This window comes from Phyllobates terribilis, unplaced genomic scaffold (genome assembly GCF_046119375.1).
Source record: "Phyllobates terribilis strain yellow unplaced genomic scaffold, ASM4611937v1 Scaffold_11__3_contigs__length_659146591, whole genome shotgun sequence".
Classification (NCBI taxonomy): domain Eukaryota; kingdom Metazoa; phylum Chordata; class Amphibia; order Anura; family Dendrobatidae; genus Phyllobates; species Phyllobates terribilis.
In genome coordinates, this window is record NW_027362771.1 from 648,371,178 (window position 1) to 648,398,493 (window position 27,316).

At 45.8% G+C, this 27,316-nt stretch overlaps 1 protein-coding gene across 3 annotated transcripts in view; it reads left to right on the forward strand.

Annotated features, from left to right (window-relative positions):
- ACTL6B (actin like 6B) overlaps positions 1 to 27,316 on the forward strand; it is a 272,081-nt gene that overhangs the window by 114,478 nt on the left and 130,287 nt on the right. For 2 of the 3 annotated variants that reach the window (XM_073654589.1, XM_073654591.1), the window contains exons 4-8: positions 3,988 to 4,088; positions 4,579 to 4,676; positions 5,638 to 5,732; positions 6,210 to 6,346; positions 8,720 to 8,809. In XM_073654589.1, the coding sequence (XP_073510690.1) occupies positions 3,988 to 4,088; positions 4,579 to 4,676; positions 5,638 to 5,732; positions 6,210 to 6,346; positions 8,720 to 8,809 (521 nt within the window). The remainder of the gene's footprint in view (positions 1 to 3,987; positions 4,089 to 4,578; positions 4,677 to 5,637; positions 5,733 to 6,209; positions 6,347 to 8,719; positions 8,810 to 27,316) is intronic. The other variant, XM_073654590.1, reaches the window with a different exon arrangement.

The following is a 27,316-nucleotide window of genomic DNA, read 5'->3' on the forward strand; positions in this document are numbered from 1 at the left end:
ATTGTAATGACCTTTCCTCGGTGCTCCCTGTAGTGGAGGCTGTAGACAGTAATGACCTTTCCTCTGTGCTCCCTGTAGTGGAGGCTGTAGACAGTAATGACCTTTCCTCAGTGCTCCCTGTAGTGGAGGCTTTAGATTGTAATGACCTTTCCTCGGTGCTCCCTGTAGTGGAGGCTGTAGACAGTAATGACCTTTCCTCTGTGCTCCCTGTAGTGGAGGCTGTAGACAGTAATGACCTTTCCTCAGTGCTCCCTGTAGTGGAGGCTGTAGACAGTAATGACCTTTCCTCAGTGCTCCCTGTAGTGTAGGCTTTAGATTGTAATGACCTTTCCTCGGTGCTCCCTGTAGTGGAGGCTGTAGACAGTAATGACCTTTCCTCTCTGCTCCCTGTAGTGGAGGCTGTAGACAGTAATGACCTTTCCTCTGTGCTCCCTGTAGTGGAGGCTGTAGACAGTAATGACCTTTCCTCAGTGCTCCCTGTAGTGGAGGCTGTAGACTGTAATGACCTTTCCTCGGTGCTCCCTGTAGTGGAGGCTGTAGACTGTAATGACCTTTCCTCGGTGCTCCCTGTAGTGGAGGCTGTAGACAGTAATGACCTTTCCTCGGTGCTCCCTGTAGTGGAGGCTGTAGACAGTAGTGATCCTTCCTCAGTGCGCCCCCTACTGGTGATTGTAGACAGTAGTGATCCTTCCTCAGTGCTCCCTCTAGTGGAGGCTGTAGACAGTAGTGATCTCTCCTCAGTGTGTTCTCTAGTGCTGGCTGTAGACAGTAGTAATCCTTCCTCAGTGTGTTCTCTAGTGGAGCCTGTAGACAGTAGTGATCCTTCCTCAGTGTGTTCTCTAGAGGAGGCTGTAAACAGTAGTGATCTTTCCTCAGTGTCTTCTCTAGTGCTGGCTGTAGACAGTAGTAATCCTTCCTCAGTGTGTTCTCTAGTGGAGACTGTAGACAGTAGTAATCTTTCCTCAGTGTGTTCTCTAGTGGTGGCTGTAGACAGTAGTGATCCTTCCTCCGTGTGTTCTCTAGTGGTGGCTGTAGACAGTAGTGATCCTTCCTCCGTGTGTTGTCTAGTGGAGGCTGTAGACAGTAGTGATCCTTCCTCAGTGTGTTCTCTAGTGGAGGCTGTAGACAGTAGTGATCCTTCCTCAATGTGTTCTCTAGTGGAGGCTGTAGACAGTAGTGATCCTTCCTCAGTGTGTTCTCTAGTGGTGGCTGTAGACAGTAGTGATCCTTCCTCAGTGTGTTCTCTAGTGGTGGCTGTAGACAGTAGTGATCCTTCCTCAGTGTGTTCTCTAGAGAAGGCTGTAGACAGTAGTGATCCTTCCTCAGTGTGTTCTCTAGTGGAGGCTGTAGACAGTAGTGATCCTTCCTCAGTGTGTTCTCTAGTGGAGGCTGTAGACAGTAGTGATCCTTCCTCAGTGCTCCCTCTAGTGGAGGCTGTAGACAGTAGTGATCCTTCCTCAGTGTGTTCTCTAGTGGAGGCTGTAGACAGTAGTGATCCTTCCTCAGTGCTCCCTCTAGTGGAGGCTGTAGACAGTAGTGATCCTTCCTCTGTGTGTTCTCTAGTGGAGGCTGTAGACAGTAGTGATCCTTTCTCAGTGTGTTCTCTAGTGGAGGCTGTAGACAGTAGTGATCCTTCCTCAGTGTGTTCTCTAGTGGAGACTGTAGACAGTAGTGATCCTTCCTCAGTGTGTTCTCTAGTGGTGGCTGTAGACAGCAGTGATCCTTCCTCAGTGCTCCCTCTAGTGGTGATTTTAGACAGCAGTGATCCTTCCTCAGTGTGCTCTCTAGTGGTGACTGTTGGTAGCTGGAGGGTTCTGAACGCTTTTCAGTCTGGACAAAATTGGTGTTTGAAAGTTTGTGAACCCTTCAGAATTTTCCAGATTTTTGCATAAATTTCACCTAAAACTACAGATTTATCAGAAGTCCTAAATATAGAAAAAGAAGCGAATCAAATAAATGAGTCAGAAATCTGAGACTGTCATTTTTTATTGAGTAAAATGCTCCAATCTCACATGTCTGAGTGACAGAAGTAAGTGCACCCTTCGCTGTCAGTGTCTGGTGTGTCCCCTGTGCAGCAATAACGGCATCTAAACGTCTCCGGTAATTGCTGATTCGTCCTGCACTTCGGGTGGAGGAGTTCTTGTGATTCCTCCCTACAGATCAGCTTCCCCTCTGATATTGGTGGCTTTCTTCCATGAACTTCTTGCTTCATCTTCTTCCACTACATTTCTACAGGATGAAGGTCCGGATGTGACTCGGCTGCTGCAGAACTTCACCTTCATTCTTCTGTAGAGCGACTTGTGTGTTTGGGTCTTTGCTTTTCTGCAGGACCCTCGTTCTCCTGACGTTTGGCTCATGGACAGACGTCCGGACATTTTCCTTTAGAATTTGCTAGTATAAGTTTAGTGTTCCATCAATGATGGCCGCCGTCCTGGCCCAGATGCAGCAGCACCGGCCCAGTCCTGATGCCACCACCACCGGGAGTCACAGAGGGAGGAGGTGATATCCTGTAATGCAGTTTTTCCTTCTCCAAACATAACTCTTCTTTTATATCATAAGTCTCCATTTTGGTTTTGTCCACAGAACATTGGTCCAGGACCTTCTGTCTTGTCCAGGGATGTTTAGTGACGTGGAAAGTTTTAGGGGAAACTCAAAAGGTTCCACACGTTTGCCAGTTTTGATCAAATCAGAGAGTCGATCGATTGGAGACAAGAGAAACACAACCAGTCCTGTCTGTGTACAAGGCTTGTCTGCTCCCAGATGCCCAGTCACAAGTTTTTATTACAACACAAAGATAAGGAAAGTGGGAATGGCTTAATGCATTACATTACCTAAAAAGGAAGATATCTAAGTTGGGGATAACAAAGTCGTAAATTATGGATTCTGCTGAATTCCTGAGAAACTGACTACATTTACTTTACTATACTTTCAGAAACAAAGGAAAGCTTTAATACAAAGACAGCTCTATATTAGATTCAATGCCCTGTGATATTGCTTTATGAATAACACTTATAAAGCTAATACTAAAATACTAAGTAATCAAAGATATATGAATTCTCTAAGTAATAAAGCAAAGTATAAATATTTACCATAACATTAGTAACCTGCAGACGGGCAGCAATGTTCTCATGGAGAGGAGCGGCTTTCACCTTCCAATCCTGCCATGCACACCATTGTTGTCCTGTGTCCTCCTCTTATTGGATACATGAACATTGATATCAGCCAAAGTCAGAGAGGCCTTTAGTTCCTTAGAAGTGACCTTGGGTTCCTTTATGACCTCGTGGTCTACTATACGCCTTCCTCTTGGAGTGGTGTTGTTTGGTCGACTGCTCCTGGGGAGGGTAATAATGGCCCTGAATTTTCTCCATTTATACACAAACTGTCTGACTGTGGATCGGTGGAGCCCAAACTCTTCACAGATGGTTTTGTAACCTTTGCATCCTAATGAGCGCCAACACCTCCTCTTCAGAAACCTCCTGTGTTCGTGCCATGGGACACTTCCACAAACATAGTTACCTAGTTATAAAAAAAGACTTACGTCCATCAAGTCCAACCTTTCTCCAGCAGTTATAAACATCAGGCTGATAGACCCTGAGCTTCATATATAACAGGTCACCCACTCTCGCCTGATTGTCGTCCCATTGATTGAAAACACCAGACTCCAATGTCAGCTTCACATGATCTGCTGATTCTGAGGGTTCACATACTTTTGCCACTCATAGACCTGTGATATCGGATCACTTAATGACAAAGTCTCAGATTTTTTTCTCACTTCTTTGATTTGTTTCTTATTTAACTTTGAGGACTTTTGTGAGAATCTGATGTTTTAGGTCAAATTTAGTCAGAAAAAACTTGTGAAGGGTTCACAAACTTTCAGTCAGTGGTGTATGAATGCGGTGACGGAGGCGTGGTGACGACTGTCTGCTGTGTCTGTACCACACGCCCAAGTATCTGAGCCTCACGGCGTATCACCTCTGCCCTCCACAGTAGAAGATTGGGACGCCTTCCAGGCCATCCTGGACCACACCTTCAACAAGCACCTGAAGTCCGAGCCCGCGCTGCACCCCATCCTCATGTCCGAGGCTCCGGTGAGTATCCCGTGCCCTGCGTCACCATGTCACCCTGCAGGGGGCGGGGCCGGCTCCCAATATCACGATCACCCTGCAGGGGGCGGGGCTGGCTCTCAGTATCACCATCAGCCTGCAGGGGGCGTGGCCGGCTCCCAGTATCACTATCACCCTGCAGGGGGCAGCTCCCAGTATCACTATCACCCTGCAGGGGGCGGCTCCCAGTATCACGATCACCCTGCAGGGGGCGGGGCTGACTCCCAGTATCACGATCACCCTGCAGGGGGTGGGGCCGGCTCCCAGTATCACGATCACCCTGCAGGGGGCGGGGCCGACTCCCAGTATCACGATCACCCTGCAGGGGGTGGGGCCGGCTCCCAGTATCACGATCACCCTGCAGGGGGCGGGGCCGACTCCCAGTATCACGATCACCCTGCAGGGGGTGGGGCCGGCTCCCAGTATCACGATCACCCTGCAGGGGGCGGTACTCATCTCCTCTCTTGTTTTGCAGTGGAACGCCCGGGCGAAGCGTGAGAAGCTGACAGAACTGATGTTTGAGCACTACAACATCCCGGCGTTCTTCCTGTGTAAGACGGCCGTGCTCACCGCGTATCCTGCAGGGGCGGACAGTGTGCGCTCACCACACAGCCTACCTGGGGTGCTACATTGGGGGTGATATCTTGGGACGATGCTCTGCAGGGTAATGCTCAGGGACGATGCTCTGCAGGGTGAAGCTCGGGGGCGATGCTCTGCAGGGTGAAGCTCGTGGGCGATGCTCTGCAGCGTGAAGCTCAGGGGCGATGCTCTGCAGGGTAATGCTCAGGGGTGATGCTCTGCAGGGTGAAGCTCGGGAGCGATGCTCTGCAGGGTGAAGCTTGGGGGCGATGCTCTGCAGGGTGAAGCTCGGGGGCGATGCTCTGCAGGGTGAAGCTCGGGAGCAATGCTCTGCAGGGTGAAGCTCAGGGGCGATGCTCTGCAGGGTAATGCTCAGGGGTGATGCTCTGCAGGGTGAAGCTCGGGGACGATGCTCTGCAGGGTAATGCTCAGGGACGATGCTCTGCAGGGTAATGCTCAGGGGCGATGCTCTGCAGGGTGAAGCTCGGGAGCGATGCTCTGCAGGGTTAAGCTCGGGGGCGATGCTCTGCAGGGTGAAGCTCGGGGGCCATGCTCTGCAGGGTGAAGCTCGGGAGCAATGCTCTGCAGGTGAAGCTCGGGGATGATGCTCTGCAGGGTAATGCTCAGGGACGATGCTCTGCAGGGTAATGCTCAGGGGCGATGCTCTGCAGGGTAATGCTCAGGGGCGATGCTCTGCAGGGTGAAGCTCGGGAGCGATGCTCTGCAGGGTGAAGCTCGGGGGCGATGCTCTGCAGGGTGAAGCTCGGGGGCGATGCTCTGCAGGGTGAAGCTCGTGGGCGATGCTCTGCAGGGTGATGCTCGGGGGCGATGCTCTGCAGGGTGAAGCTCGTGGGCGTTGCTCTGCAGGGTGAAGCTCAGGAGCGATGCTCTGCAGGGTGATGTTCAGGAGCGATGCTCTGCTCCATCTGCTTCCTTAACCCTTTCTTCCATGTAGTTTTGCTAACGGCAGATCCACCGGTTTGGTATTAGACAGCGGAGCCACACACACCACCGCCCTCCCAGTGCATGATGGGTATGTCCTGCAGCAAGGTGAGTGACATGACCCCCCCGCCCAGGCTGCGCCCCCCACCCAGGCTGCACCCCCCCGCCCAGGCTGCGCCCACCCTGGCTTCGTCCCCCGCCCCGGTTTCGCCCCCCGCCCAGGCTGCGCCCACCCCGGCTTCGCCCCCCGCCCAGGCTGCACCCCTGCCCCGGCTGCACCCCTGCCCAGGCTGCGCCCCCTGCCCCGGCTGTGCCCTCTCCCAGGCTGTGCCCCCTGCCCCAGCTGCGCCCCCTGCCCCGGCTGCGCCCCCCGCCCCAGCTGTGCCCCCTCCCAGGCTATGCCCCCTGCCCCAGCTGCGCCCCCTGCCCCGGCTGCGCCCCCCGCCCAGGCTATGCCCTCTGCCCCAGCTGCGCCCCCCGCCCAGGCTATGCCCTCTGCCCCAGCTGCGCCCCCCGCCCAGGCTATGCCCTCTGCCCCAGCTGTGCCCCCCGCCCCGCTGATCCGGACCCTTTGCTCCGCGGCAGGAATTGTGAAGTCGCCCCTGGCCGGAGACTTCATCACGATGCAATGCAGAGAGTTATTCCAGGAGATGGGAGCGGAGATCATCCCCCCCTACATGATCGCATCCAAGGTGAGGCCAGGAGGGGGCGCCACACCGCAGGTATACAGGGGCCACACCGCAGGTATACAGGGGCCACACCGCGGGTATACAGGGGCCACACCGCGGGTATACAGGGGCCACACGACGGGTACACAGGGACCACACCAAGGGTACACAGGGGCCACACCGCGGGTATACAGGGGCCACACCGCGGGTATACAGGGACCACACCAAGGGTACACAGGGGCCACACCGCGGGTATACAGGGGCCACACCGTGGATATACAGGGGCCACACCGCGGGTATACAGGGGCCACACCGCGGGTATACAGGGGCCACACGACGGGTACACAGGGACCACACCAAGGGTACACAGGGGCCACACCACGGGTATACAGGGACCACACCAAGGGTACACAGGGGCCACACCGCGGGTATACAGGGGCCACACCGCGGGTATACAGGGGCCACACCGTGGGTATACAGATACAGGAGGTATATAGAGGCCACACCGCGGGTATACAGGGGCCACACCGCGGGGTATACAGGGGCCACACCATGGGTATACAGATGCAGGAGGTATACAGGGGCCACACCACGGGTATACAGCTTCTGGGGGTATACAGGGGCCACACTGCAGATATAAAGCTACAGGGAGTATACAGGGGCCACACCGTGGGTACACAGGGGCCACATGGCGGGTACACAGGGGCCACACCACGGGTATACAGGGACCACACCAAGGGTACACAGGGGCCACAACGCGGGTACACAGGGGCCACACACGGGTATACAGGGGCCACACCGTGGGTATACAGCTACAAGGGGTATACATGGGCCACACCGTGGGTATACAGATACAGGAGGTATACAGGGGCCACACCGCAGGTATACAGGGGCCACACCGTGGGTATACAGGGGCCACACCGTGGGTATACGGCTACAAGGGGTATACATGGGCCACACCGTGGGTATACAGATGCAGGAGGTATACAGGGGCCACACCACGGGTATACAGCTTCTGGGGGTATACAGGGGCCACACTGCAGATATACAGCTACAGGGAGTATACAGGGGCCACACCGTGGGTATACATCTCCAGGGGATATACAGGGGCTACACGGCGGGTATACAGCTACAGGGGTTATACTGGGGCCACACCACGCTTATACAGCTACAGGGGGTATACAAGGGCCACACCACGCTTATACAGCCACAGGGGGTGTACAGGGGTCACACCGTGGGTATACAGATACAGGGGGTATACAGGGGCCACACCATGGGTATACAGTTACAAGGGCTATACAGGGGCCACACCGTGGGTATACAGATACAGGGGATATACAGGGGCTACACGGCAGGTATACAGCTACAGGGGGTATACAGGGGCTACACCGCGGATATACAACTTCTGGGGGTATACAGGGTCCACACTGCAGGTATACAACTACAGGGGGTATACAGGGGCTACACCGTGGGTATACAGCTACAGGGGGTGTACAGGAGCCACACTGCAGGTATACAGCTACAGGGGGTATACAGGGGCCACACTGCAGGTATACAGCTACAGGGGGTGTACAGGGGCTACACTGCAGGTATACAGTGTAAGGTTGCAGCTGGACAGGTCGTGGACGGGAGGTATGTGTCCCCAAGGTGCCAAGCTTTGGTGATGTAGGACTCGGAAAAGCAGGCTCCAGCACACATAGTGCTGAGAGGTGTTCTATGGGCCCGGATTATTGGGCCGAGTTTTACAAGCAGCTGAAAGAGCTGGGGGGGATCAGCTGCCCACTTACCTCCAGTCCAGGTCTTGGAAGGCCTGATTTAAGGCAGCTGCGCCTGTCTCAGGTGGCTGTGTGTTGTGCATGGTGAGCAGACCGTGCAGGTGCTGCTCAGACTGTGCTGGAGGCAGAGAAAAACACTTTGTTAAAACGGCTGCGGCCGCGCTGTATGGACCGGTTATTTTCGGTTTTGTTCAGTTATATCTTTTTGTGACAGAATGAGGCAGTTATGCTTTGTTTTTCCTGACCGGTTTATGGACATTTAATAAACCACCAGTTTGTTTTGAACCTGCGGACTGCATCCCTGTGTGAACCTGCGTCTACCTAGAGCTGATCCTTCACAAATGCTACAGGGGGTATACAGGGGCCACACCATAGGTATACAGGGGCCACACCATAGGTATACAGGGGCCACGCCATAGGTATACAGGGGCCACACCATAGGTATACAAGGGCCACACCATAGGTATACAGGGGCCACACCGAGTGTATACAGTTTTGCATACTGAGGATAAGTCGTGATAAGAGGAGATGACGCCTCTGTGCTGTTCGCTCACAATCATAAACGTTTATCTAGAGACTTCCTCACCCCATCTGCCACACGGGGGCGACACTCTGATCCCTGCAGTCTCCCCTCTACCTTCTCTTTATCCAGGAACCAGTGCGAGAAGGATCACCCCCAAACTGGAGAAAGAAGGAGAAGCTGCCGATTGTGACCAAATCCTGGCAAAACTACATGAGCAACGTGGGTGTGCGATTGTATGTGGGTGTGCGGTTGTACGTGAGTGCACAATTGAATGTGGGTGTGCGGTTGTACGTGGGTGTGCGGTTGTACGTGGGCGTGCGGTTGCACGTGGACGTGCGGTTGCATGTGGGTGTGCGGTTGCATGTGGGTGTGCGGTTGTACTTGGGTGTGCGGTTGTACGTGGGTGTGCGGTTGTACGTGGGTGTGCGGTTGTACGTGGGTGTGCAGTTGTACGTGGGTGTGCGGTTGTATGTGGTGTGTGGTTGTATGTGGGTGTGCGGTTGTATGTGGGTGTGTAATTGAATGTGGGTGTGCGGTTGTACGTGGGTGTGCGGTTGTATGTGGGTGTGCGGGTTGTATGTGGGTGTGCGGTTGTATGTGGGTGTGTGGTTGTATATGGGTGTGTGATTGTATGATTATATTGGGTGTGTGATTGTATTATTGTATGTGGGTGTGTGATTGTACATGGGTGTGTGATTGTACATGGGTATGTGATTGTACATGGGTGTGTGATTGTACGTGGGTGTGTGATTGTATGTGGGTGTGATTGTATGATTGTATTGGGTGTGTGATTATATGTGAGTGTAAGATTGTATGTAGGTATATGATTGTATAATTGTATTGAGTGTGCGATTGTATGTGGGTGTGTGACTAAATGATAGTGTGTGATTGAATGATTGTATGTGGGTGTGCGATTGTACGATTGTATTGGGGGGGTGATTATATGTGGGTGTGTGATTGTATGTGAGTGTGCGATTGTACATGGGTGTGCGATTGTGACTGTGTGATTGTATTGGGTGTTTGATTGTATGTGAGTGTGATTGTGCGATTGTACGTGGGTGTGTAATTGTATGTGGGTGTGTGATTGTACGATTGTAGTGGGTGTGTGATTGTATGTGGGTGTGTGATTGTATGAGTGTGTGATTGTGAGTGTGTGACTGTACGTGGTGTGCGATTGTACTGGGTGTGTTGGGTGTGCGATTGTATGTGAGTGTGTGATTGAATGTGAGTGTTTGATTGTGAGTGAGTTTATACATGGGTGTGTGATTGTATGTGAGTGTGTGATTGTATGAGTGTGTGATTGTGAGTGTGCGATTGTACATGGGTGTGCGATTGTGCTATTGTATTGGGTGTGTGAGTGTGCGATTGTATGTGAGTTTGTGATTGTATGTGAGTGTGTGGGTGTGTGATTGTATGTGGGTGTGTGATTGTATGATTGTATGTGGGTGTGTAATTGTGAGTGTGCGAGTGTACGTGGGTGTGCGATTGTATTGGGTGTGTGATTGTGATTGTACGTGGGTGTGCGATTGTACGATTGTATTGGGTGTGCGATTGTATGTGAGTGTGTGATTGTATGCTTGTATGTGGGTGTGTGATTGTGAGTGTGCGATTGTACGTGGGTGTGTGATTGTATGTGATTGTATGTGAGTTTGTGATTGTATTGGGTGTATAATTGTATGTGAGTGTGCGATTGTATGTGAGTTTGTGATTGTATGTGGGTGTGTGATTGCATGTGTGTGTGTGATTGTATGTGGGTGTGTGATTGTATGTGGGTGTATGATTGTATGTCGGTGTGTGATTGTATGTGGGTGTATGATTGTATGCGGGTGAGTGTGCGATTGTACGTGGGTGTGCGATTGTATTGGGTGTGCGATTGTATGGGAGTTTGTTATTTATTGAGTGTGTGATTGTATGTGAGTGTGTGATTGTATGATTGTATGTGGGTGTGTAATTGTGAGTGTGCGATTGTATTGGGTGTGTGATTGTGTGTGATTGTACGTGGGTGTGCGATTGTACGATTGTATTGGGTGTGCGATTGTATGTGAGTGTGTGATTGTATTCTTGTATGTGGATGTGTGATTGTGAGTGTGCGATTGTACGTGGGTGTGCGATTGTATTGGGTGTGCGATTGTATTGGGTGTGTGATTGTATGTGAGTTTGTGATTGTATTGGGTGTATAATTGTATGTGAGTGTGTGACTGCATGTGAGTTTGTGATTGTGTATGATTGTATGTGGGTGTGTGATTGTATTTGGGTGTATGATTGTATGCGGGTGAGTGTGCGATTGTACGTGGGTGTGCGATTGTATGTGATTGTATGGGAGTTTGTGATTTATTGGGTGTGTGATTGTATGTGAGTGTGTGATTGTATGATTGTATTGGGTGTGTGATTGTATGTGGGTGTGCGATTGTACGATTGTATTGGGTGTGCGATTGTATGTGAGTTTGTGAGTGTGTGGTTGTATGATTGTATGTGGGTGTGTGATTGTATAATTGTATGTGGGTGGGTGATTGTGAGTGTGCGATTGTACATGGGTGTGCGATTGTAATGGGTGTGCGATTGAATGAGTTTGTGATTGTACGTGGGTGTGCGATTGTATGATAATATTGGGTGTGCGTTTGGATGTGAGTTTGTGATAGTATGTGAGTGTGTGACTGTATGATTGTATGTGTGTGTGTGATTGTATGTGGGTGTGTGATTGTATGTTGGTGTATGATTGTATGTTGGTGTATGATTGTATGTGGGTGTGTGATTGTATGTGGGTGTGTGATTGTATGTGGGTGTGTGATTGTATGTGGGTGTTTGATTGTATGTGGGTGTATGATTGTATGTGGGTGTGTGATTGTATGTGGGTGTGTGATTGTATGTGGGTGTGTGATTGTATGTGGGTGTATAATTGTATGTGGGTGTGTAATTGTATGTTGGTGTATGATTGTATGTGGGTGTGTGATTGTATGTGGGTGTGTGATTGTATGTGGGTGTATGATTGTATGTTGGTGTATGATTGTATGTTGGTGTGTGATTGTATGTGGGTGTGTGATTGTATGTGGGTGTATGATTATATGTTGGTGTATGATTGTATGTGGGTGTGTGATTGTATGTTGGTGTATGATTGTATGTGGGTGTGTGATTGTATGTGAGTGTATGATTGTATGCGGGTGGGTGTGCGATTGTATTGGGTGTGCGATTGTATGTGATTGTATGGGAGTTTGTGATTTATTGGGTGTATGATTGTATTGGGTGTGTGATTGTATGTTGGTGTATGATTGTATGTGGGTGTGCGATTGCATGTGGGTGTGTGATTGTGGGTGTGTGATTGTATGTTGGTGTATGATTGTATGTGGGTGTGCGATTGTATGTGGGTGTATGATTGTATGTGGGTGTGTGATTGTATGTGGGTGTGTGATTGTATGTGGGTGTATGATTGTATGTGGGTGTGTGATTGTATGTGGCTGTATGGTTGTATGTGGGTGTGTGATTGTATGTGGGTGTGTGATTGTATGTGGGTGTGTGATTGTATGTGGTTATATGATTGTATGTTGGTGTATGATTGTATGTGGGTGTGTGATTGTATGTGGGTGTGTGATTGTATGTGGTTATATGATTGTATGTGGGTGTGTGATTGTATGTTGGTGTGTGATTGTATGTTGGTGTATGATTGTATGTGGGTGTGTGATTGTATGTGGGTGTATGATTGTATGCGGGTGGGTGTGCGATTGTACGTGGGTGTGCGATAGTATTGGGTGTGCGATTGTATGTGATTGTATGGGAGTTTGTGATTTATTGGGTGTATGATTGTATTGGGTGTGCGATTGTATGTGAGTGTGTGATTGTGAGTGTGCGATTGTACGTGGGTGTGTGATTGTATGTGATTGTGAGTTTGTGATTGTATTGGGTGTATAATTGTATGTGAGTGTGCGATTGTATGTGAGTTTGTGATTGTATGTGGGTGTGTGATTGCATGTGGGTGTGTGATTGTATGTGGGTGTGTGATTGTATGTGGGTGTATGATTGTATGTCGGTGTGTGATTGTATGTGGGTGTATGATTGTATGCGGGTGAGTGTGCGATTGTACGTGGGTGTGCGATTGTATTGGGTGTGCGATTGTATGGGAGTTTGTTATTTATTGAGTGTGTGATTGTATGTGAGTGTGTGATTGTATGATTGTATGTGGGTGTGTAATTGTGAGTGTGCGATTGTATTGGGTGTGTGATTGTGTGTGATTGTACGTGGGTGTGCGATTGTACGATTGTATTGGGTGTGCGATTGTATGTGAGTGTGTGATTGTATTCTTGTATGTGGATGTGTGATTGTGAGTGTGCGATTGTACGTGGGTGTGTGATTGTATGTGAGTTTGTGATTGTATTGGGTGTATAATTGTATGTGAGTGTGTGACTGCATGTGAGTTTGTGATTGTGTATGATTGTATGTGGGTGTGTGATTGTATTTGGGTGTATGATTGTATGCGGGTGAGTGTGCGATTGTACGTGGGTGTGCGATTGTATGTGATTGTATGGGAGTTTGTGATTTATTGGGTGTGTGATTGTATGTGAGTGTGTGATTGTATGATTGTATTGGGTGTGTGATTGTATGTGGGTGTGCGATTGTACGATTGTATTGGGTGTGCGATTGTATGTGAGTTTGTGAGTGTGTGGTTGTATGATTGTATGTGGGTGTGTGATTGTATAATTGTATGTGGGTGGGTGATTGTGAGTGTGCGATTGTACGTGGGTGTGCGATTGTAATGGGTGTGCGATTGAATGAGTTTGTGATTGTACGTGGGTGTGCGATTGTACGATAATATTGGGTGTGCGATTGTATGATAATATTGGGTGTGCGTTTGGATGTGAGTTTGTGATAGTATGTGAGTGTGTGACTGTATGATTGTATGTGTGTGTGTGATTGTATGTGGGTGTGTGATTGTATGTTGGTGTATGATTGTATGTTGGTGTATGATTGTATGTGGGTGTGTGATTGTATGTGGGTGTGTGATTGTATGTGGGTGTATGATTGTATGTTGGTGTATGATTGTATGTGGGTGTTTGATTGTATGTGGGTGTATGATTGTATGTGGGTGTGTGATTGTATGTGGGTGTGTGATTGTATGTGGGTGTGTGATTGTATGTGGGTGTATAATTGTATGTTGGTGTATGATTGTATGTGGGTGTGTAATTGTATGTTGGTGTATGATTGTATGTGGGTGTGTGATTGTATGTGGGTGTATGATTGTATGTTGGTGTATGATTGTATGTTGGTGTGTGATTGTATGTGGGTGTGTGATTGTATGTGGGTGTATGATTATATGTTGGTGTATGATTGTATGTGGGTGTGTGATTGTATGTTGGTGTATGATTGTATGTGGGTGTGTGATTGTATGTGAGTGTATGATTGTATGCGGGTGGGTGTGCGATTGTACGTGGGTGTGCGATTGTATTGGGTGTGCGATTGTATGTGATTGTATGGGAGTTTGTGATTTATTGGGTGTATGATTGTATTGGGTGTGTGATTGTATGTTGGTGTATGATTGTATGTGGGTGTGCGATTGCATGTGGGTGTGTGATTGTGGGTGTGTGATTGTATGTTGGTGTATGATTGTATGTGGGTGTGCGATTGTATGTGGGTGTATGATTGTATGTGGGTGTGTGATTGTATGTGGGTGTGTGATTGTATGTGGGTGTGTGATTGTATGTGGGTGTATGATTGTATGTGGGTGTGTGATTGTACGTGGCTGTATGGTTGTATGTGGGTGTGTGATTGTATGTGGTTATATGATTGTATGTTGGTGTATGATTGTATGTGGGTGTGTGATTGTATGTGGGTGTGTGATTGTATGTGGTTATATGATTGTATGTGGGTGTGTGATTGTATGTTGGTGTGTGATTGTATGTTGGTGTATGATTGTATGTGGGTGTGTGATTGTATGTGGGTGTATGATTGTATGCGGGTGGGTGTGCGATTGTACGTGGGTGTGCGATAGTATTGGGTGTGCGATTGTATGTGATTGTATGGGAGTTTGTGATTTATTGGGTGTATGATTGTATTGGGTGTGTGATTGTATGTTGGTGTATGATTGTATGTGGGTGTGCGATTGCATGTGGGTGTGTGATTGTGGGTGTGTGATTGTATGTTGGTGTATGATTGTATGTGGGTGTGCGATTGTATGTGGGTGTGTGATTGTGGGTGTATGATTGTATGTGGGTGTGTGATTGTATGTGGGTGTGTGATTGTATGTGGGTGTATGATTGTATGTGGGTGTGTGATTGTATGTGGCTGTATGGTTGTATGTGGGTGTGTGATTGTATGTGGGTGTGTGATTGTATGTGGGTGTGTGATTGTATGTGGTTATATGATTGTATGTTGGTGTATGATTGTATGTGGGTGTGTGATTGTATGTGGATGTGTGATTGTATGTGGTTATATGATTGTATGTGGGTGTGTGATTGTATGTGGGTGTGTGATTGTATGTTGGTGTGTGATTGTATGTTGGTGTATGATTGTATGTGGGTGTGTGATTGTATGTGGGTGTATGATTGTATGCGGGTGGGTGTGCGATTGTACGTGGGTGTGCGATAGTATTGGGTGTGCGATTGTATGTGATTGTATGGGAGTTTGTGATTTATTGGGTGTGTGATTGTATGATTGTATTGGGTGTGTGATTGTATGTGGGTGTGTGATTGTATGTGGGTGTGTGATTGGATGTTGGTGTATGATTGTATGTGGGTGTGCGATTGCATGTGGGTGTGTGATTGTGGGTGTATGATTGTATGTGGGTTTGTGATTGTATGTTGGTGTATGATTGTATGTGGGTGTGTGATTGTGGGTGTATGATTGTATGTGGGTGTGTGATTGTATGTTGGTGTATGATTGTATGTGGGTGTGTGATTGTATGTGGGTGTGTGATTGTATGTTGGTGTGCGATTGTATGTGGGTGTGTGATTGTGGGTGTATGATTGTATGTGGGTGTGTGATTGTATGTGGGTGTGTGATTGTTGGTGTATGGTTGTATGTGGGTGTATGGTTGTATGTGGGTGTATGATTGTATGTGGGTGTGTGATTGTATGTTGGTGTATGATTGTATGTGGGTGTATGATTGTATGTGGGTGTATGATTGTATGTGGCTGTGTGATTGTATGTGGATGTGTGGTTGTATGTGGGTGTGTGATTGTATGTTGGTGTATGATTGTATGTGGGTGTGTGATTGTATGTTGGTGTGTGATTGTATGTGGGTGTATGATTATATGTTGGTGTATGATTGTATGTTGGTGTATGATTGTATGTGGTTGTGTGATTGTATGTGGGTGTGTGATTGTATGTGAGTGTATGATTGTATGTGGGTGTGTGATTGTATGTTGGTGTATGATTGTATGTGGGTGTGTGATTGTATGTGGGTGTATGATTATATGTTGGTGTATGATTGTATGTTGGTGTATGATTGTATGTGGTTGTGTGATTGTATGTGGGTGTGTGATTGTATGTGAGTGTATGATTGTATGCGGGTGGGTTTGCGATTGTACGTGGGTGTGCGATTGTATTGGGTGTGCGATTGTATGTGATTGTATGGGAGTTTGTGATTTATTGGGTGTGTGATTGTATGATTGTATTGGGTGTGTGATTGTATGTGGGTGTGTGATTGGATGTTGGTGTATGATTGTATGTGGGTGTGCGATTGTGGGTGTATGATTGTATGTGGGTGTATGATTGTATGTGGGTGTGTGATTGTATGTTGGTGTATGATTGTATGTGGGTGTGCGATTGTATGTGGGTGTGTGATTGTGGGTGTATGATTGTATGTGGGTGTGTGATTGTATGTGGGTGTATGATTGCATGTGGGTGTGTGATTGTATGTGGGTGTATGATTGTATGTGGCTGTGTGATTGTATGTGGCTGTATGGTTGTATGTGGGTGTGTGATTGTATGTGGGTGTGTGATTGTATGTGGTTGTATGATTGTATGTTGGTGTATGATTGTATGTGGGTGTGTGATTGTATGTTGGTGTATGATTGTATGTGGGTGTGTGATTGTATGTGGGTGTATGATTGTATGCGGGTGGGTGTGCGATTGTACGTGGGTGTGCGATTGTATTGGGTGTGCGATTGTATGTAATTGTATGGGAGTTTGTGATTTATTGGGTGTGTGATTGTATGATTGTATGTGGGTGTGTGATTGTATGTGGGTGTATGATTGTATGTGGGTGTATGATTGTATGTGGATGTGTGATTGTATGTGGGTGTGTGATTGTATGTGGGTGTATGATTGTATGTGGGTGTGTGATTGTATGTGAGTGTGTGATTGTATGTGGGTGTGTGATTGTATGATTGTATGTGGGTGTGTGATTGTATGTGGGTGTGTGATTGTATGTGGCTGTGTGATTGTATGTGGATGTGTGATTGTATGTGGGTGTGTGATTGTATGTGGGTGTATGATTGTATGTGGGTGTGTGATTGTATGTGGGTGTATGATTGTATGTGGGTTTGTGATTGTATGTTGGTGTATGATTGTATGTGGGTGTGTGATTGTGGGTGTATGATTGTAAGTGGGTGTGTGATTGTGGGTGTATGATTGTATGTGGGTGTGTGATTGTATGTGGGTGTATGATTGTATGTGGGTGTGTGATTGTTGGTGTATGGTTGTATGTGGGTGTAAGATTGTATGTGGGTGTGTGATTGTATGTTGGTGTATGATTGTATGTGGGTGTATGATTGTATGTGGGTGTATGATTGTATGTGGCTGTGTGATTGTATGTGGCTGTGTGGTTGTATGTGGCTGTGTGGTTGTATGTGGGTGTGTGGTTGTATGTGGGTGTGTGATTGTATGTGGGTGTGTGTTTGTATGTGGGTGTGTGATTGTATGTGGGTGTGTGATTGTATGTGGGTGTGTGATTTTATGTGGGTGTGTGATTGTATGTGGATGTGTGATTGTATGATTGTATGTGGGTGTGTGATTGTATGTGTGTGTATGATTGTATGTGGGTGTATGATTGTATGTGGGTGTGTGATTGTATGTTGGTGTATGATTGTATGTGGGTGTGTGATTGTATGTTGGTGTATGATTGTGGGTGTATGATTGTATGTGGGTGTATGATTGTATGTGGGTGTATGATTGTGGGTGTATAATTGTATGTGAGTGTGCGATTGTGGGTGTATGATTGTATGTGGGTGTGTGATTGTGGGTGTATGATTGTATGTGGGTGTATGATTGTATGTTGGTGTGTGATTGTGGGTGTATGATTGTATGTGGGTGTATGATTGTATGTGGGTGTATGATTGTATGTGGGTGTATGATTGTATGTGGGTGTGTGATTGTGGGTGTATGATTGTATGTGGGTGTGTGATTGTATGTTGGTGTATGATTGTATGTGGGTGTGTGATTGTATGTTGGTGTACGATTGTATGTGGGTGTGTGATTGTGGGTGTATGATTGTATGTGAGTGTATGATTGTATTTGGGTGTGTGATTGTATGTGGGTGTATGATTGTATGTGGGTGTGATTGTATGTTGGTGTATGATTGTATGTGTGTGTGTGATTGTATGTGGGTGTGTGATTGTGGGTGTATGATTGTATGTGGGTGTGTGATTGTATGTGGGTGTGTGATTGTATGTGGCTGTGTGATTGTATGTGGATGTGTGATTGTGTATGTTTGTATGTGGGTGTGTGATTGTATGTGGGTGTGTGATTGTATGATTGTATGTGGGTGTGTGATTGTATGTGGGTGTGTGATTGTATGTGGCTGTGTGATTGTATGTGGATGTGTGATTGTATGTGGGTGTGTGATTGTATGTGGGTGTATGATTGTATGTGGGTGTGTGATTGTATGTGGGTGTATGATTGTATGTGGGTGTATGATTGTATGTGGGTGTGTGATTGTATGTTGGTGTATGATTGTATGTGGGTGTGTGATTGTGGGTGTGTGATTGTATGTGGGTGTGTGATTGTATGTGGGTGTGTGATTGTATGTTGGTGTATGATTGTATGTGGGTGTGTGATTGTATGTTGGTGTATGATTGTGGGTGTATGATTGTATGTGGGTGTATGATTGTATGTGGGTGTATGATTGTGGGTGTATAATTGTATGTGAGTGTGCGATTGTGGGAGTATGATTGTATGTGGGTGTGTGATTGTGGGTGTATGATTGTATGTGGGTGTATGATTGTATGTTGGTGTGTGATTGTGGGTGTATGATTGTATGTGGGTGTATGATTGTATGTGGGTGTATGATTGTATGTGGGTGTATGATTGTATGTGGGTGTGTGATTGTGGGTGTATGATTATATGTGGGTGTGTGATTGTATGTTGGTGTATGATTGTATGTGGGTGTGTGATTGTATGTTGGTGTACGATTGTATGTGGGTGTGTGATTGTGGGTGTATGATTGTATATGGGTGTGTGATTGTATGTGGGTGTATGATTGTATGTGGGTGTGTGATTGTATGTTGGTGTATGATTGTATGTGGGTGTGTGATTGTATGTGGGTGTGTGATTGTATGTGGGTGTGTGATTGTGGGTGTATGATTGTATGTGGGTGTGTGATTGTATGTGGGTGTGTGATTGTATGTGGCTGTGTGATTGTATGTGGATGTGTGATTGTATGGTTGTATGTGGGTGTTTGTATGTGGGTGTGTGATTGTATGTGAGTGTGTGATTGTATGTGGGTGTGTGATTGTATGATTGTATGTGGGTGTGTGATTGTATGTGGGTGTGTGATTGTATGTGGCTGTGTGATTGTATGTGGGTGTGTGATTGTATGTGGGTGTATGATTGTATGTGGGAGTGTGATTGTATGTGGGTGTGTGATTGTATGTTGGTGTATGATTGTATGTTGGTGTATGATTGTATGTGGGTGTGTGATTGTATGTGAGTGTGTGATTGTATGTGGGTGTGTAATTGTGTGTGTATGATTGTATGTGGGTGTGTGATTGTATGTTGGTGTATGATTGTATGTGGGTGTATGATTGTATGTTGGTGTGTGATTGTATGTTGGTGTGTGATTGTATGTGTTTGTGTCATTGTATGTGGGTGTGTGATTGTATGCGGGTGTGTGATTGTATGCGAGTGTGTGATTGTATGTGGGTGTGTGATTGTATGTGGGTGTGTGATTGTATGCGGGTGTGTGATTGTATGCGGGTGTGTGATTGTATGCGGGTGTATGATTGTATGCGGGTGTGTGATTGTATGCGGGTGTGTTATTGTATGCGGGTGTGTGATTGTATGCGGGTGTGTGATTGTATGCGGGTGTGTGATTGTATGCGGATGTGTGATTGTATGTGGGTGTGTGATTGTATGCGGGTGTGTGATTGTATGCGGGTGTGTGATTGTATGCGGGTGTATGATTGTATGCGGGTGTGGGTGTGTGATTGTATGTGGGTGTGTGATTGTATGCGGGTGTGTGATTGTATGCGGGTGTGTGATTGTATGCGGGTGTGTGATTGTATGCGGGTGTGGGTGTGTTATTGTATGTGGGTGTGTGATTGTATGCGGGTGTGTGATTTTATGCGGGTGTATGATTGTATGTGGGTGTGTTATTGTATGCGGGTGTGTGATTGTATGCAGGTGTATGATTGTATGCGGGTGTGTGATTGTATGTGGGTGTGTGATTGTATGTGGGTGTGTGATTGTATGTTGGTGCATGATTGTATGTGGGTGTGTGATTGTATGTGAGTGTATGATTGTATGCGGGTGGGTGTGCGATTGTACGTGGGTGTGCGATTGTATTGGGTGTGCGATTGTATGTGATTGTATGGGAGTTTGTGATTTATTGGGTGTATGATTGTATTGGGTGTGTGATTGTATGTTGGTGTATGATTGTATGTGGGTGTGCGATTGCATGTGGGTGTGTGATTGTGGGTGTGTGATTGTATGTTGGTGTATGATTGTATGTGGGTGTGCGATTGTATGTGGGTGTATGATTGTATGTGGGTGTGTGATTGTATGTGGGTGTGTGATTGTATGTGGGTGTATGATTGTATGTGGGTGTGTGATTGTATGTGGCTGTATGGTTGTATGTGGGTGTGTGATTGTATGTGGGTGTGTGATTGTATGTGGGTGTGTGATTGTATGTGGTTATATGATTGTATGTTGGTGTATGATTGTATGTGGGTGTGTGATTGTATGTGGTTATATGATTGTATGTGGGTGTGTGATTGTATGTTGGTGTGTGATTGTATGTTGGTGTATGATTGTATGTGGGTGTGTGATTGTATGTGGGTGTATGATTGTATGCGGGTGGGTGTGCGATTGTACGTGGGTGTGCGATAGTATTGGGTGTGCGATTGTATGTGATTGTATGGGAGTTTGTGATTTATTGGGTGTATGATTGTATTGGGTGTGCGATTGTATGTGAGTGTGTGATTGTATGCTTGTATGTGGGTGTGTGATTGTGAGTGTGCGATTGTACGTGGGTGTGTGATTGTATGTGATTGTGAGTTTGTGATTGTATTGGGTGTATAATTGTATGTGAGTGTGCGATTGTATGTGAGTTTGTGATTGTATGTGGGTGTGTGATTGCATGTGGGTGTGTGATTGTATGTGGGTGTGTGATTGTATGTGGGTGTATGATTGTATGTCGGTGTGTGATTGTATGTGGGTGTATGATTGTATGCGGGTGAGTGTGCGATTGTACGTGGGTGTGCGATTGTATTGGGTGTGCGATTGTATGGGAGTTTGTTATTTATTGAGTGTGTGATTGTATGTGAGTGTGTGATTGTATGATTGTATGTGGGTGTGTAATTGTGAGTGTGCGATTGTATTGGGTGTGTGATTGTGTGTGATTGTACGTGGGTGTGCGATTGTACGATTGTATTGGGTGTGCGATTGTATGTGAGTGTGTGATTGTATTCTTGTATGTGGATGTGTGATTGTGAGTGTGCGATTGTACGTGGGTGTGCGATTGTATTGGGTGTGCGATTGTATTGGGTGTGTGATTGTATGTGAGTTTGTGATTGTATTGGGTGTATAATTGTATGTGAGTGTGTGACTGCATGTGAGTTTGTGATTGTGTATGATTGTATGTGGGTGTGTGATTGTATTTGGGTGTATGATTGTATGCGGGTGAGTGTGCGATTGTACGTGGGTGTGCGATTGTATGTGATTGTATGGGAGTTTGTGATTTATTGGGTGTGTGATTGTATGTGAGTGTGTGATTGTATGATTGTATTGGGTGTGTGATTGTATGTGGGTGTGCGATTGTACGATTGTATTGGGTGTGCGATTGTATGTGAGTTTGTGAGTGTGTGGTTGTATGATTGTATGTGGGTGTGTGATTGTATAATTGTATGTGGGTGGGTGATTGTGAGTGTGCGATTGTACGTGGGTGTGCGATTGTAATGGGTGTGCGATTGAATGAGTTTGTGATTGTACGTGGGTGTGCGATTGTACGATAATATTGGGTGTGCGATTGTATGATAATATTGGGTGTGCGTTTGGATGTGAGTTTGTGATAGTATGTGAGTGTGTGACTGTATGATTGTATGTGTGTGTGTGATTGTATGTGGGTGTGTGATTGTATGTTGGTGTATGATTGTATGTTGGTGTATGATTGTATGTGGGTGTGTGATTGTATGTGGGTGTGTGATTGTATGTGGGTGTATGATTGTATGTTGGTGTATGATTGTATGTGGGTGTTTGATTGTATGTGGGTGTATGATTGTATGTGGGTGTGTGATTGTATGTGGGTGTGTGATTGTATGTGGGTGTGTGATTGTATGTGGGTGTATAATTGTATGTTGGTGTATGATTGTATGTGGGTGTGTAATTGTATGTTGGTGTATGATTGTATGTGGGTGTGTGATTGTATGTGGGTGTATGATTGTATGTTGGTGTATGATTGTATGTTGGTGTGTGATTGTATGTGGGTGTGTGATTGTATGTGGGTGTATGATTATATGTTGGTGTATGATTGTATGTGGGTGTGTGATTGTATGTTGGTGTATGATTGTATGTGGGTGTGTGATTGTATGTGAGTGTATGATTGTATGCGGGTGGGTGTGCGATTGTACGTGGGTGTGCGATTGTATTGGGTGTGCGATTGTATGTGATTGTATGGGAGTTTGTGATTTATTGGGTGTATGATTGTATTGGGTGTGTGATTGTATGTTGGTGTATGATTGTATGTGGGTGTGCGATTGCATGTGGGTGTGTGATTGTGGGTGTGTGATTGTATGTTGGTGTATGATTGTATGTGGGTGTGCGATTGTATGTGGGTGTGTGATTGTATGTGGGTGTGTGATTGTATGTGGGTGTGTGATTGTATGTGGGTGTATGATTGTATATGGGTGTGTGATTGTACGTGGCTGTATGGTTGTATGTGGGTGTGTGATTGTATGTGGGTGTGTGATTGTATGTGGTTATATGATTGTATGTGGGTGTGTGATTGTATGTGGGTGTGTGATTGTATGTGGGTGTGTGATTGTATGTGGTTATATGATTGTATGTGGGTGTGTGATTGTATGTTGGTGTGTGATTGTATGTTGGTGTATGATTGTATGTGGGTGTGTGATTGTATGTGGGTGTATGATTGTATGCGGGTGGGTGTGCGATTGTACGTGGGTGTGCGATAGTATTGGGTGTGCGATTGTATGTGATTGTATGGGAGTTTGTGATTTATTGGGTGTATGATTGTATTGGGTGTGTGATTGTATGTTGGTGTATGATTGTATGTGGGTGTGCGATTGCATGTGGGTGTGTGATTGTGGGTGTGTGATTGTATGTTGGTGTATGATTGTATGTGGGTGTGCGATTGTATGTGCGTGTGTGATTGTGGGTGTATGATTGTATGTGGGTGTGTGATTGTATGTGGGTGTGTGATTGTATGTGGGTGTATGATTGTATGTGGGTGTGTGATTGTATGTGGCTGTATGGTTGTATGTGGGTGTGTGATTGTATGTGGGTGTGTGATTGTATGTGGGTGTGTGATTGTATGTGGTTATATGATTGTATGTTGGTGTATGATTGTATGTGGGTGTGTGATTGTATGTGGGTGTGTGATTGTATGTGGTTATATGATTGTATGTGGGTGTGTGATTGTATGTGGGTGTGTGATTGTATGTTGGTGTGTGATTGTATGTTGGTGTATGATTGTATGTGGGTGTGTGATTGTATGTGGGTGTATGATTGTATGCGGGTGGGTGTGCGATTGTACGTGGGTGTGCGATAGTATTGGGTGTGCGATTGTATGTGATTGTATGGGAGTTTGTGATTTATTGGGTGTGTGATTGTATGATTGTATTGGGTGTGTGATTGTATGTGGGTGTGTGATTGTATGTGGGTGTGTGATTGGATGTTGGTGTATGATTGTATGTGGGTGTGCGATTGCATGTGGGTGTGTGATTGTGGGTGTATGATTGTATGTGGGTTTGTGATTGTATGTTGGTGTATGATTGTATGTGGGTGTGTGATTGTGGGTGTATGATTGTATGTGGGTGTGTGATTGTATGTTGGTGTATGATTGTATGTGGGTGTGTGATTGTATGTGGGTGTGTGATTGTATGTTGGTGTGCGATTGTATGTGGGTGTGTGATTGTGGGTGTATGATTGTATGTGGGTGTGTGATTGTATGTGGGTGTGTGATTGTTGGTGTATGGTTGTATGTGGGTGTATGGTTGTATGTGGGTGTATGATTGTATGTGGGTGTGTGATTGTATGTTGGTGTATGATTGTATGTGGGTGTATGATTGTATGTGGGTGTATGATTGTATGTGGCTGTGTGATTGTATGTGGATGTGTGGTTGTATGTGGGTGTGTGATTGTATGTTGGTGTATGATTGTATGTGGGTGTGTGATTGTATGTTGGTGTGTGATTGTATGTGGGTGTATGATTATATGTTGGTGTATGATTGTATGTTGGTGTATGATTGTATGTGGTTGTGTGATTGTATGTGGGTGTGTGATTGTATGTGAGTGTATGATTGTATGTGGGTGTGTGATTGTATGTTGGTGTATGATTGTATGTGGGTGTGTGATTGTATGTGGGTGTATGATTATATGTTGGTGTATGATTGTATGTTGGTGTATGATTGTATGTGGTTGTGTGATTGTATGTGGGTGTGTGATTGTATGTGAGTGTATGATTGTATGCGGGTGGGTTTGCGATTGTACGTGGGTGTGCGATTGTATTGGGTGTGCGATTGTATGTGATTGTATGGGAGTTTGTGATTTATTGGGTGTGTGATTGTATGATTGTATTGGGTGTGTGATTGTATGTGGGTGTGTGATTGGATGTTGGTGTATGATTGTATGTGGGTGTGCGATTGTGGGTGTATGATTGTATGTGGGTGTATGATTGTATGTGGGTGTGTGATTGTATGTTGGTGTATGATTGTATGATGGTGTGCGATTGTATGTGGGTGTGTGATTGTGGGTGTATGATTGTATGTGGGTGTGTGATTGTATGTGGGTGTATGATTGCATGTGGGTGTGTGATTGTATGTGGGTGTATGATTGTATGTGGCTGTGTGATTGTATGTGGCTGTATGGTTGTATGTGGGTGTGTGATTGAATGTGGGTGTGTGATTGTATGTGGTTGTATGATTGTATGTTGGTGTATGATTGTATGTGGGTGTGTGATTGTATGTTGGTGTATGATTGTATGTGGGTGTGTGATTGTATGTGGGTGTATGATTGTATGCGGGTGGGTGTGCGATTGTACGTGGGTGTGCGATTGTATGTAATTGTATGGGAGTTTGTGATTTATTGGGTGTGTGATTGTATGATTGTATGTGGGTGTGTGATTGTATGTGGGTGTATGATTGTATGTGGGTGTATGATTGTATGTGGGTGTATGATTGTATGTGGGTTTGTGATTGTATGTTGGTGTATGATTGTATGTGGGTGTGTGATTGTGGGTGTATGATTGTAAGTGGGTGTGTGATTGTGGGTGTATGATTGTATGTGGGTGTGTGATTGTATGTGGGTGTATGATTGTATGTGGGTGTGTGATTGTTGGTGTATGGTTGTATGTGGGTGTAAGATTGTATGTGGGTGTGTGATTGTATGTTGGTGTATGATTGTATGTGGGTGTATGATTGTATGTGGCTGTGTGATTGTATGTGGCTGTGTGGTTGTATGTGGCTGTGTGGTTGTATGTGGGTGTGTGGTTGTATGTGGGTTTGTGATTGTATGTGGGTGTGTGTTTGTATGTGGGTGTGTGATTGTATGTGGGTGTGTGATTGTATGTGGGTGTGTGATTGTATGTGGGTGTGTGATTGTATGTGGATGTGTGATTGTATGATTGTATGTGGGTGTGTGATTGTATGTGTGTGTATGATTGTATGTGGGTGTATGATTGTATGTGGGTGTGTGATTGTATGTTGGTGTATGATTGTATGTGGGTGTGTGATTGTATGTTGGTGTATGATTGTGGGTGTATGATTGTATGTGGGTGTATGATTGTATGTGGGTGTATGATTGTGGGTGTATAATTGTATGTGAGTGTGCGATTGTGGGTGTATGATTGTATGTGGGTGTGTGATTGTGGGTGTATGATTGTATGTGGGTGTATGATTGTATGTTGGTGTGTGATTGTGGGTGTATGATTGTATGTGGGTGTATGATTGTATGTGGGTGTATGATTGTATGTGGGTGTATGATTGTATGTGGGTGTGTGATTGTGGGTGTATGATTGTATGTGGGTGTGTGATTGTATGTTGGTGTATGATTGTATGTGGGTGTGTGATTGTATGTTGGTGTACGATTGTATGTGGGTGTGTGATTGTGGGTGTATGATTGTATGTGAGTGTATGATTGTATATGGGTGTGTGATTGTATGTGGGTGTATGATTGTATGTGGGTGTGTGATTGTATGTTGGTGTATGATTGTATGTGTGTGTGTGATTGTATGTGGGTGTGTGATTGTGGGTGTATGATTGTATGTGGGTGTGTGATTGTATGTGGGTGTGTGATTGTATGTGGCTGTGTGATTGTATGTGGATGTGTGATTGTATGGTTGTATGTGGGTGTTTGTATGTGGGTGTGTGATTGTATGTGAGTGTGTGATTGTATATGGGTGTGTGATTGTATGATTGTATGTGGGTGTGTGATTGTATGTGGGTGTGTGATTGTATGTGGCTGTGTGATTGTATGTGGATGTGTGATTGTATGTGGGTGTGTGATTGTATGTGGGTGTATGATTGTATGTGGGTGTGTGATTGTATGTGGGTGTATGATTGTATGTGGGTGTATGATTGTATGTGGGTGTGTGATTGTATGTTGGTGTATGATTGTATGTGGGTGTGTGATTGTGGGTGTGTGATTGTATGTGGGTGTGTGATTGTATGTTGGTGTATGATTGTATGTGGGTGTGTGATTGTATGTTGGTGTATGATTGTGGGTGTATGATTGTATGTGGGTGTATGATTGTATGTGGGTGTATGATTGTGGGTGTATAATTGTATGTGAGTGTGCGATTGTGGGTGTATGATTGTATGTGGGTGTGTGATTGTGGGTGTATGATTGTATGTGGGTGTATGATTGTATGTTGGTGTGTGATTGTGGGTGTATGATTGTATGTGGGTGTATGATTGTATGTGGGTGTATGATTGTATGTGGGTGTGTGATTGTGGGTGTATGATTATATGTGGGTGTGTGATTGTATGTTGGTGTATGATTGTATGTGGGTGTGTGATTGTATGTTGGTGTACGATTGTATGCGGGTGTGTGATTGTATGTTGGTGTGTGATTGTATGTGGGTGTATGATTGTATGTTGGTGTATGATTGTATGTGGTTGTGTGATTGTA